Source organism: Cnephaeus nilssonii (assembly GCF_951640355.1).
Source record: "Cnephaeus nilssonii genome assembly, chromosome: 2".
NCBI lineage: Eukaryota > Metazoa > Chordata > Mammalia > Chiroptera > Vespertilionidae > Cnephaeus > Cnephaeus nilssonii.
In genome coordinates this window covers 34,107,142-34,119,289 of record NC_137073.1, presented here as the reverse complement: position 1 = coordinate 34,119,289, position 12,148 = coordinate 34,107,142, and the positions used below count along the sequence as shown (strand labels likewise).

The window sequence follows — 12,148 nt, the reverse complement described above, 5'->3', positions numbered from 1 at the left end:
AGAAGTGAGGGCTCTTGCTTCAGATGCCATCACTGCCAGTGCCCGTATCACCCACTCCTTAGTATAAGGTCTTGCCAGGGAGTCCTTCTAGTGGTGATCCCACTTCTGGCTCTGGTAACACCCTCTTCTCCCTAAGAGTAGTGGCTTCCTGCTGTTGCCAATCTCGAGGTTGCCAAACCTTCCTGTCTGCCCTTTTAGTTCTCCCAGCACCTTTGCAGCTCATTTCCCATATCAGATCCCCACTGAGTGGAGGCCATTTGCCTGACTTGACCCCTGCTAGATCTCTCCACTTCACCATCACACCCTACATCACCCCTGCCCAAATCCTGCTCTCCATATTTCCCAGCCAGACCACAGAGACCACACACCAGATTAGAGGCTGTTTCTTTATACAAAGGTAATCAACACGATGGATCCACCAGCATGCTGCTGCGGTTCACATTGGTCCTTCTCACCACTTCTGGGGCAGAAGTCTTAAGGGGTGGGGAGTGAGCAGTCACTGCAGGGGAAAAACACTACACATGCCGTGCACACCAGCTGGGAGGTCCCAAAGGGCAGACACAGAAACTATACAGTCAAGAGTACTATACACAGTGACAGGAAGGAAATGCAGAGCTGGAACTAACCACTGGTGGCTACTGACAACCAAGAAGCCCAGCTGTGCCACTACAGAGTTAGGCATCGTCATATAATCAGTCTTGCTTCTGCTGCTACAAAATGGGGACAATAAACTATATTTCACAAAGTTGTCATGAAAATGAAATAAGGGCCTAGCTGATTTTGCTCAGTGGATAGAGCATCGGCCTGCGGACCGAAGGGTCCCAGGTTCAATTCCAGTCAAGGGCACATGCCTGGGTTATGGGCTCGATCCCCAGTAGGGGGTGTGCAGGAGGCAGTCAATCAATGATTCTCTCTCATCATTGATGCTTCTATCTCTCTCTCCGTCTCCCTTCCTCTCTGAAATCAATAAAAATATATTTAAAAAATCAAAAAAATGAAATAAGGACATATAGCAAAGTACTCAACATAGAGCCTGGCACAGAGGTGTTTAATAAATAATTTTTTTGTCAAGAAAACCTTAGCTCAGAGAGGATCTTCTTTAGAAGGTCAGATGTAAGATAATTTCCCTAGAATTTTCCATCAAGCAACCAGGATCCTTGAGCATTCCTTGGAGTCTGTAGTCTGTGGAGTGGGCAGGGCCCTGGAATATTCAGTGGCAGGGCAGTTGAGGGGGGTGAGGGGCTGGACCCCTAAGGAGCCTGCTACAGAACCTGGGTAGACACAGGAGTTAGGAGCTGTGCCAAAATGGTTCTGCACGTAACACAGGCCGGAGGCAGGCTGGTAAGGAGGCAGGCTGGGAATGTGCCCAGGAGCACAGGCTGGCCAGGAAGCTCGTTTCTGGCCACTCGCGTGCTGCATCTGGGCAACAAGGGGGCTCGGGGACAGGTGAGGGTAGCTGCTTTGTGTGGGGTAGGAGCCGGGCACAGGGTTCAGCCTGGAATGGAACAAGAGAAAAAATGGTTATTCGGCTAGAAATGCCAAGGCACATAGCACCCTCAGCTGACATTCCACATGAGAAAAGCTTGGGGTCTCTGTGCTACTTCACATTACAACGTGCTTTGGACAATGCTGTTACGGACTCTAAGTACTAACCAGGGAGAAAGGTTAAACTCAACGAAACAGAAAACAGATGCCCAGAGAGGGAAGGTCCCACTCATGGTCCTGTAGCAAGCCAGCAGGAGGAAGGGGCATTGGGCTCATGAGTGAGACCACCTGAGTGTAACCTACTCGCAGCAGCTTGCAAACCGGGTGGAGATGGGGACCAGATCACAGTAATCAGCGGCTGGCTCAGCAATTCTACCCAAAGAGAAAGGATCAATTCCTGTGGGAAGGAGGGTGGGAAGGCTCTAATGGGGTAACAAAGGGCTTGGGCCCAGGCCTTGTCTGCTGTGAGATTTTCTACCTGCGATTTCAGGAACAAACACTCACTCACAGCTCAAAGTCCTGGCTGGCTGAAACCAGGTGTGGGTAGCTATCTGTGCTGAGGCTCAAGACCCCAAAAACAGACACATGTGGCTGAGCCTATGAATGGAGGCACAACCTAAGTTTTACCCTCTGAACTTTTGTGCAAAGTTCCAAATATGGAGAATGAATGCCAATACCATTGATGTCTGTTAGGTGATTGGACTAAACCTGTGTACATTGTAAGTAAAACCTGACCTTACAAATCAAATGTACAAGTAAGTACTGACACCAGATACTTAATAGCACTTCCAGGATATTTTAAAATGTAGAGGTTTTGGCCTACCAGAAAAGAGCCTCCAGGGAGGCAAAGCTGTCTAGACAGCCATGTCAACTGCCCAAACACGTGTTGTAATATTGCCCGTGTGCCTTGTCAGACCATCTGACACTGTGTCCTGTTCTGGGTGCCTATAGCATGCCAGAATAATGAGGGACCAAACATGGGAGGAACTGAAAAAGTTACCATGTCCCCCACCCAGATCTGAATGTCACGGTGAAGCAGGATCACACTGGCACCAGTGAGTCAGTTATAGAGAGGTGACTGCAATTCAACATGAAGAACTTTCTCATCAGGGGCTGCCTTGGAGTGAGCTCCCAGCCACTAGGGCGGGGGTCCTCAAATTTTTTAAACAGGGGGCCAGTTCACTGTCCCTCAGACCGTTGGAGGGCCGGACTATAGTTTAAAAAAAAACTATGAACAAATTCCTATGCACACTGCACATATCTTATTTTGAAGTAAAAAAACAAAACGGCAAAAACACCCGAATGTGGCCCACGGGCCGCAGTTTGAGGACGCCTGCACTAGGGGGTGAAAGTTAAGACTCGGTGACCTTGACTACAGCCAGCTGTTTCAGAGGGAACTCTTTCACAGAGTGGGAAATTGCATTCGAGGACCCTTAAGTCCTCTCTAGACTCCATGAGAACAATTAAAAGTCCAAAAGCCACAATTCACCTCATTCTATATTTAAACAGTCTCCCACACAGTTAGACCTCAGGAATTACTTGTCTGGAGCAAAGTCGGTGAATGTGCATTTTATATTTTTGCAATTATCTACCTCCCCCAAATATGTGTTTTGAAAAATGGTCAAAGGGCTTTGAGCCTGTGAAGGTTGAGAATGTCCACCTCCTGAAATAAGAGCAGCCTCCAATTTATCCCAAACCCCATATCCAGGCAGTCACAGAGGGCAACATTTACCTCACAGATGGCTGAAGGCAAAAAGGGGCCACTGGCATCCTGACTTCACAGTGAGCCCTTACTTTTAGAGGAACTATGTCATCCGAGCATGGACAGGAACCAGAGAAGGACAAGAGGCCCACAGTGTGGCACAATGGAAAGGGAATAAGGAAGACCTGGAAGCAGGGGACCCTTGCTCTAGACTGAGCTTTCCTGCCTGTGTTACATGGAGAAAGACTCTTGTCCTCTTCGGACCCCCTCTCTAAAAGGAAGCAATGAGGCTACAAGAGCTCTGACAGTTTGCTTACACTGTTCATTGAGAGTTAATGAGCCTGGACTAGAAATAGTAAACTTCACCTTCTTTTGCTGGGTGGCCAAGAAAACCTGATCTCTCATGTCTTAGGATGTGCTACCTACTAAGCCACCAAGCCAGCTGTGTGGCCTGTCTGTGCTTCATACATAGTATGCCATGCTAGAGCCTAATCCAACCTGCAGAGTGCTTGTCAGTGCCGAGGGCTGGTAATAACACTGTATAGGACCACTCCCTCAAGCTCGCTGTCACAGTCAGTCACAAGTGCTTCTAATGCCTTCCCCCTTCCCATTCCTGCTCACTCCCTACTTCAGATGCAGTTGGCCAGAATCTAGAGTGCTCAGAAGACATCTGTGCATAGAATTTCAGGGCCCAGGGCTACTCACATCTGTTCCTTTTTTCCCGTGGCACTGAACTAGTCACACCATCTACAGGCCCTGGAATTGCTTTAATAAGATTTAAGAGTTCTGTAACTTACTTCCGGTTCTGGGCTGCCCTTCTTTCGGCCGAAGAACCTGAGATGTATTTGAATACCGAAATCCTCCTCATAAGGCTGAAAGGGAACATCTGGTCAAGCTTCAATGCTATTTTCTCTGAGAGGTCGAAGGAATAGCAGTATGTGAGGCCATCTGAGGTTGGCATATTAAGTAAAATTGGAAGCAGCTAAAGAGAGGAGTGCCAAACACTCCCCAGAGAAGAATACAGGTTCCCACATTTAATATACAGGGGCATTAGTGCTTTTTCCACCATAAACTCTGATTGGTTTTTCAAGCTCAGGGGAAAACAAAATTTAAGTTTCCATCCCCTATACCTCAGAGGGAACAAGGCCCAGCAAAAGGAGAGGGCAGAGCCCTGGCCGGTGTGGGTCAGTTTGTTGGGCATCATCCCAGGCACAGAGGGGTTGCAAGTTTGATTCCCAGTCAAGGCACATGCCCAGGTTGCGGGCTCAATCCCCAGTGGGAATTGTGCAGGAGGCAGCCAATCAATGTTTTGCTCTCACATTGATGTTTCTATCTCTCTCCTCCTCTCTAAAATCAATAAAAATATATTAAAAAATAAAAGTAAAAAATAAAAGCAAGGATTGGAGAAGCAACTATATGCTATCCACAGGAAACAAGCTTTGAATATAAAGACATTAAAAATGTAAGGATGAGACAGAGAAACCAAGATGGCGGCATAGGTAAACACCTATACTGCCGCCTTGCACAACAATTTCAAAACTGCAACTGGAAGACAGAACGGACATCGTCCAGAACCACTGGAAAGCTGGCTGAGTGGAAATTCTACAACTAGAAGGAAAGAGAAAAGGACACTGAGACTAAGAGGAGCTGTGGAGGACTGAGGTGCGGAGACCCATGCCTCAGAAAGGGCAGGCAGCTGAATACGCGGCTGGCTTACTCACGGCGCACGGAGAGGGCAGGCAGCAAGCGCGTGGCTAGCTTTCTCGTTCGGGAGGGAAACAAAACCTCCTGATTGCATGGAAATCCAGTTTCGGGTGAGACTTTGGGTACCCAGACTCATTTGGGAAGAAACTGGACTGTCTGGCAGCGGGCGAAACTCAAGAGCAGCCTTCTCTCAGAGGTGCGTGAAGCCATTGCCACGGGACACTGAGACACAGGGGCCTCTTAAGGCGGGGCTGACAGGAAACCAAGGCTGTCTGCTCCACCCCGAGACTCCGCCCCATCCAAGCTGAGCACAGAAGCTCCCAGCGGAGACACAGCTGATCCTCACAGCCAATTGGCCTGGAGGTCAACTCCCCCCAGTGATACTAACAATAATCTAGGCTTAATTACAGCAAGACTGCACACACAGCCCACAAAGGGGCACACCAAGAGTGTCTACCTCAGGTAACTGGGGAGGCTGAGCTACTGGGCCCTGCTAGGACACCTAGCACACAAAGCCACTCCATCAACTCAGGAAAGAAGCTAAAATGTGGAGACAAAGAGGGAGGTCACAAATGAAAGATGGAGGAAAGCAAACGACTGGATATAGAGTTCAAAACCACGGTTATAAGGTTTTCAAGAATTTCCTAGAAAAGGCCAATAAATTTAGTGAGACCCTCAAGGATATGAAAAAGGATCAACTAGAAATTAAGCATACACTGACTGAAATAAAAAATATTATACAGGGACCTAAAAGCAGACTAGAGGATTGCAAGAATCAAGTCAAATATTTAGAATACAAAGAAGCAAAAAACACTCCTCCAGAAAAGCAAAAAGAAAAAAGAATTCAAAAATATGAAGATAGTGTAAGGAGTCTCTGGGACAACTTCAAGTGTACCAACATCAGAATTATGGGGTGCCAGAAAAAGAGAGCAAGATACTGAAAATATATTTGAAGAAATAATGACTGAAAACTTCCCCACCTGGTGAAAAAAATAGACTTACAAGTCCAGGAAGCGCACAGAACCCCAAACAAAAGGAATCCAAAGAGGACCACACCAAGACACATCATAATTAAAATGCCAAGAGCAAAAGACAAAAAGAGAATATTAAAAGCAGCAAGAGAAAAATAGTTAGTTACCTACAAGGGAGCACCCATACGATTGTCAGCTGATTTCTCAACAGAAACTATGCAGGTCAGACAGGAGTGGCAAGAAATATTCAAAGTGACGAATAGCAAGAAACTACAATCAAGATTACTCTACCCAGCAAAGCTATCATTCAGAATTGAAGGTCAGATAAAGAGCTTCACAGATAAGAAAAAGCTAAAGGAGTTCATCACCACCAAACTAGAATTATATGAAATGCTGAAAGGTATTCTTTAAGAAGAGGAAGAAGAAGAAAAAGATAAAAATTATGAACAACGAATACATATCTATCAACAAGTGAATCTAAAAACCAAGGGAATAAAAAATCTGATGAACACTATTAATTGGTGAATATAATAGAATCAGGGACATAGAAAGGGAGTAGACTGACAATTCTCGGGGGGAAAAGGGGAGTGGGGGGTACGGGAAGAGACTGGACAAAAAGCGTACACCTATGGATGAGGACAGTGGGGGGGAGGTAAGGGCAGAGGGTGGGGTAGGAACTTGGTAGAGGGAAGCTATGGGGGGAAAAAAGAGGAACAATTGTAATAATCTGAACAAGAAAGATTTATTAAATTAAAAACAAACAAATAAATAAATAAAATATATAAGGCTGAAACCGGTTTGGCTCAGTGGATAGAGCGTCGGCCTGCGGACTCAAGGGTCCCAGGTTAGATTCCGGTCAAGGGCATGTACCTTGGTTGCGGGCACATCCCCAATAGGGGGTGTGCAAGAGGCAGCTGATCGATGTTTCTCTCTCATCGATGTTTCTAATTCTCTATCCCTCTCTCTTCCTCTCTGTAAAAAATCAATAAAATATATTTTTTAAAAAAGGATGAGCCCTAACTGGTTTGGCTCAGTGGATAGAGCGTTGGCCTGCAGACTGAAAGGTCCCAGGTTCGATTCCGGTCAAGGGCATGTACCTTGGTTACAGGCACATCCCCAGAATGAGGTGTGCAGGAGGCAGCTGATCGATGTTTCTAACTCTCTATCCCTCTCCCTTCCTCTCTGTAAAAATCAATAAAATATATTTAAAGAAATATATATAAGGATGAAAAAGTATATGCCATGCAAATCCCAATTTTAAGAAAGTAGAAAGTTGGAATAACGATTAGTATCAGACAACGAAGACTTTAGGGCAAAGAATATTAACATAGAATAAAAGGGTCTATTTCATAATGATAAAAGGGAACGCATTAAGATGACATAACAATCCTAATTGTGTATGCATCCAACTATAGAGTTTCAAAATATTTGAAGCAAAACCTAATGAGAACTGAAAGGAAAAAATAAATCCACAATTTTAGTTGGATTTCAACAGTTCTCTCAGTAATTGAGAGAACAAGTATAAAGAGAAGGCTCTGCCCACTCCTTTTGCTGTGCCTTGACCTAACTGACATATATTAAACTTTATACCCACCAACTGCAGAATGCACCTTCTTTTCATAAACACATAGAACATTCACCAAGATGTACCAACTGCTGGGCCAGAACTGACGTTAAAAGAGCTGTAAAATTACTAAGGATAGTCTCTGTTTCTAACTCTCTATCCCTCTCCCTTCTTCTCTGTAAAAATAAATAAAATATATTTAAAAATATATATATATATAAGGATGAAAAAGTATATACCATGCAAATCCCAATTTTAAGAAAGTAGAAAGTTGGAATAATGATTAGTATCAGACAACGAAGACTTTAGGGCAATAAAATAAAATTAGAAATCTATATCAAAAAGAAATCTGGAAAATCACCTAACTTTTAGAAATTAAGCAACTCACTTATAAATAAACCCTGGGTCAAAGAAGAAATCCCAAGGAAAATTAGAAAATACTTTTAACTGAGCGATGACACAACATATCAAAATTTGTAGAATGCAGCTAACATAGTGCTTATAGGGGAGTATTTAGGTTCCAATTTTCATATTAGGAAAAAGGTTTAAAATCAATAAAATAAAATTAAAAATAACAGCTATGTTATCAATGTGTATTTATATACTACCTATCCCAATAGATAATTGAATCACAAATTAAAAGTGCTTTTAGGAATGTAGCTAACTCCAATACAACCAATTCTAATGTTTAAAAGAGTAACCCGCCCTGGCCAGTGTGGCTCAGTTGGCTGAGTGTCATCCCAAGGTTACAGATTCAATTTCTGGTCAGGGCACATGCTCGGGTTATGGATTAGATTCCTAGTAGAAAGCATGCAGGAGGTAGCTGATGGATGTTTCTTTCACATTGATGTTTCTTTCTCTTTCCCTCTCCCTTCCCCTCTCTCTCTAAATCAATTAAAAACATATTTTAAAATAATAATAAAATAAATAAATATTTTAGATCCCCCCAACTGCCAAACTATTTATACAAGGGATGTAAAGCTTGTCCTAAGTTTTTAACTACCCGCCCTTTCATTAAAAAAGTGGGCGGTTTTTATTGTGATCGTGCACACACATGGATGTGTGTGTGTGTGTGTGTTTTTATGAGAAAAAGATTAAACCAAACAAAATTAAAACAAACAAATCTGTTTCCTATTCCTTTCATGGAACATTTCCAGTTCATGGATATTTCAGATTCTTCTAATGAAAACTCTTAACATAATTAGTCAAATGTACATTTACACCTTAGTTTACAAGGGAAAAAAAAATCAAATCAGAAATTTTTGTTGTTGTTAATCCTCACCCAAGGATATTTTTTCAAATGATTTTTTAGAGAACATGGAAGGGAAGGAGAGAAAGAGAGAGAGAAACATCAATGTGAGACAGACACATCGATTAGTTGCCTCCTGCACTTGGCCACGACCAGAGTGGGACTGAACCTGCAACTTAGGTACGTGCCTTTGACTGGACTCGAACCCGAGACCCTTTGGTGCATGGGCCAATGTTCCAACCACAGAGCCACACCGGCCAGGACTAAATCAGAATATTTTACTAACTGGAAACACTAAGCTGGCATGAAAAGAGAGCTATATTGATATTTTCCAGAGGAGGAAATTCTAGCCTAGAAGAGGGAAGCAACAGATCTACCCAAGACCATGAGGTTTTCAAAGCTGAAAACTATAACCTAGATTACCTATATCTGACGCCATGGCTCTACCTACATGACCCCTCTAGACTCCCAACTTGGTTTACTCTTTGGAATGTCAACGTTCTATCATTCCCTTCTAGGAAGGATACATGCTAGCCCAACTCCAAGTCCACAGACATTACTGAGAAAAGAGGTCTGAGGAATGAGCCAGGAGGCACACAGCAGGAGCCACGGCACCAGTATTGAGGGTACAACCATGCCGAATACCAGGGCCCTCCTCATCCGGGAGCGGACAACATTGACTCCCAGCATGGCAAAGGCCACTGGGGTGAAACCTCTGGCATCCTCCACTTCCCCCAACTTCAACAGCGATGACACGGTCTCAAATGACAAGTAGATGATAGCAGAGATGAGGGCGAAGATCACGGTGAAGAAGCAGTGGCGGACGGTGCCCACGGTTCTCTCAAAATTGCCAGCAAAGCGCCAGATGATGACAGCACCACAGAGCAGGGAAACTGGATTCTCATAGACAAAGATGTAGGTCACCAGCCTGTAAACTGTAGAGGGAGTTGGGTTAGAGGCCTGACAATGGGTTTCTCCAAGGTAGGAAAGACAGGTTACAACCCACCTAGGAAAGGGGGAGTAGCTCCTAAAATAGAGCACTGAGAACTAGTGAAAATCAGCCAGATAAGCAATGGGAAGCAACAAGGATCAGAACCCAAAATAGAGGCATAAATGTCTAAATCCCTGCTCTTTCCCACACCTGGAGTAAGTCTTATCAGTGACTGATTTCCATGTGGGAAAAAAAAAATACTTTTTTTTAGCACGAGATGGTCTTTGAATTTGTAATTTGCTTTATGCCCCCTTTTTAGGTTTTAATACTGACCTATCTCACCAGGCAGTTTGAGGGTTAATTAATTGTAACAGCTTCAGGGTGGATTGAGTGGGTGTCCCTTAACACTCTGTATGCCAGTCTCCTCGGCTGTAATCCTGACCTCTCCTTCCATAGTGGCTGTTCAGAGGAAGAAAAAAGGGACCATGAATTATTTTGCACCTATAAAGATCACTATAATCCTATCCAGCAAAAGGGTAATATGCAAATTAACCATCACTCTGTCACAAAGATGGCAGCGCCCATAGTGGCCGGGGCACTGGACGCTGGCAGCGTTGCCCCGACCATGAGCCCCAGCATCCTGCATGCCCCGGCCCGTGGAGGGAGGGCAGGCGGGCCTCTGGTGAGGCCAGCCGGGGCATGGGATGCTGGCATCGTTGCAGGCCGGGCTGAGGGACCTCCCCCCTCCCCCCCGTGCATGAATTTCGTGCACTGGGCCTCTAGTCTAGATATAAAATTATCACTAACAATGTAGGTGTAAAACTCAGAAGTCTTGCTTACCCAATCCTACAGGTAGAGTGACACTTTATGTGCAATAAGACAGCAAAGTATTTAACTTCTCTAAAAGCAGACATGTCTTTCATACTTTTGTCCTTGTAAGCCAAAACATTAAACTGAAGAAAGGGGACTGGTGAAGTGGCAGTAATACTGGCCTTGGAGCCTAAAGACTTGGAGTGGAATCTTGGTTTTATCATGTAAGGGAAGGCTGAGCTTAGTCAAGTCACCAGGCCTCTTGGCTTATTTCCTCATTGTGAAGTAACAGATTATACTTGAGGCCTTCAGAGGTCTTTTATGTGTCTGATTCTCATATGCCCATGAACCCCACACTCAGGGAAGCTGTAAATTAAAGAAAAAGGGGAGCTCAGTTTAGGCTGACATTTTGCATCTGTCTATGACCTCTCTGTATCCCAGTGGGGGAGTTTTAGATTTGAACAGGGAGGCAGGCTGTGATCCTCAGTCAGGCCATCTCTATTAGGATTCGTTATCTGAATCGTACATGATTATTTGTCAAATACTTCCACAACTAAAATTTCAAGTATAATGTGAAGACTCTAGAAGCAATTCTATATGATTTGGGGATTATATACCCCAAAACTCCAGTTCCAAAACATCACACGATGAAAAGAAAAATCTGGGTTCTGTCTCAACTGACTTACAGTTCTGTTTCTCTGCATTAGGCCTCAGTCTCATCTAACGGGCAATAATAAAGCCTACATAATGGGATCATCGAGAGGATTAAATAATGTGAAATGGCTTTGCAAAACAGCAAGTCATATAAATTCCCCACTTCCTCCCCAGAAAAGAATGGAATTTTACGAGCAAATGTGTATACGTAATTGCTCTGCAAATTTCTCTCCCCCAAAGAAATCTAGCCCCTCTCTCCATTAGCTGGGAATCCGAGTCAGGATTAAGATACAAACGAAGAAGCAGAAGAAATTCTAAACCTCAAGAGGCCAGTTCGCTTATACAGGGGTAGCCACAGATAAAGCTGTAATGTCTTGATGAAGACGCGAGGGAAAAAGACATTCCAGTTAGGCCCTAAAGCAGACTTGAGTGTGACTATGACAAGGGAGGGGGAGAGGAAAAAATCCTTCTCGGAACGTGCGCATGGGTGAATGAAACCTGTTTCCTAGCGAATGAATTGCGGGGGCCTTCATCAGTCCAGTGGAGACAGGGAAGGGAACAAATTAGAGCAGGGAAAGACTGCAATGATGACGAAGCGGGGCTCTGGAGAGACAAAGACGTGGAATGTGGGGCTGGTCCTCCGGGTAGAGAAGATGATGATGATGCGGACGGAGTGGCTGGAGGTAAGGCCTGATGGCGCGGGTGCTGGGAGGCCAAAGCCCAGGGCCTGGCGAGGGCGGAGGAAAAAGGCTGACACCAGGCGCTCGCGCCCGCCCTGCTCACCTTGCCAGTTGCGCAGGCAATCGGAACGCAGAGAGAGGCCGGAGGGCGGCAGGGGCGGCTGCACCGGGAACAGGCGGGGCCCGGACACCAGCAGCGAGAGCAGCGCCGTGAAGAAGGTGGCGGACGGCATCTCTGCACGCAAGCACCAGCTTCGACGTCCGGGGTCCGAGGCCGCCATCGCCACCACGGCTCCCGCGCCTGCTGGGCACCACCAACGCGCCGGCTCCTTCCGCCTCCCAGTGGCGATCTCCCCTGGCAACAGCGGGGCAGGCGGCCGGAAGCTCCGCCTCCCCCA

The 12,148-nt window shown here is 45.3% G+C and overlaps 1 protein-coding gene across 1 annotated transcript; it reads right to left on the bottom strand.

Annotated features, from left to right (window-relative positions):
• Positions 1-379: 379 nt before the first annotated feature.
• On the bottom strand, positions 380-12,115 carry RHBDD2 (rhomboid domain containing 2). Its single transcript, XM_079760618.1, has 4 exons — positions 11,854-12,115; positions 9,203-9,610; positions 3,985-4,135; positions 380-1,495 (listed from the first exon to the last, which is right to left on the bottom strand). The coding sequence occupies exons 1-4, from the start codon at positions 12,029-12,031 to the stop codon at positions 1,141-1,143; spliced, it is 1,092 nt and encodes a 363-aa protein (XP_079616744.1). The 5' UTR covers positions 12,032-12,115; the 3' UTR covers positions 380-1,140.
• Positions 12,116-12,148: the final 33 nt, after the last annotated feature.

Bases quoted from the DNA above. Each gene is read 5' to 3' on its own strand.
- RHBDD2 (XM_079760618.1), bottom strand. From the start codon at position 12,031: ATGGCGGCCTCGGACCCCGGACGTCGAAGCTGGTGCTTGCGTGCAGAG. The intron at 9,611-11,853 runs GTGAGCAGGGCG...CTCCCTCTACAG, and splicing joins TTGCCTGCGCAACTGGCAAG to TTTACAGGCTGGTGACCTAC. The intron at 1,496-3,984 runs GTAAGTTACAGA...GTTCCATTCCAG, and splicing joins AGGGCAGCCCAGAACCGGAA to GCTGAACCCTGTGCCCGGCT.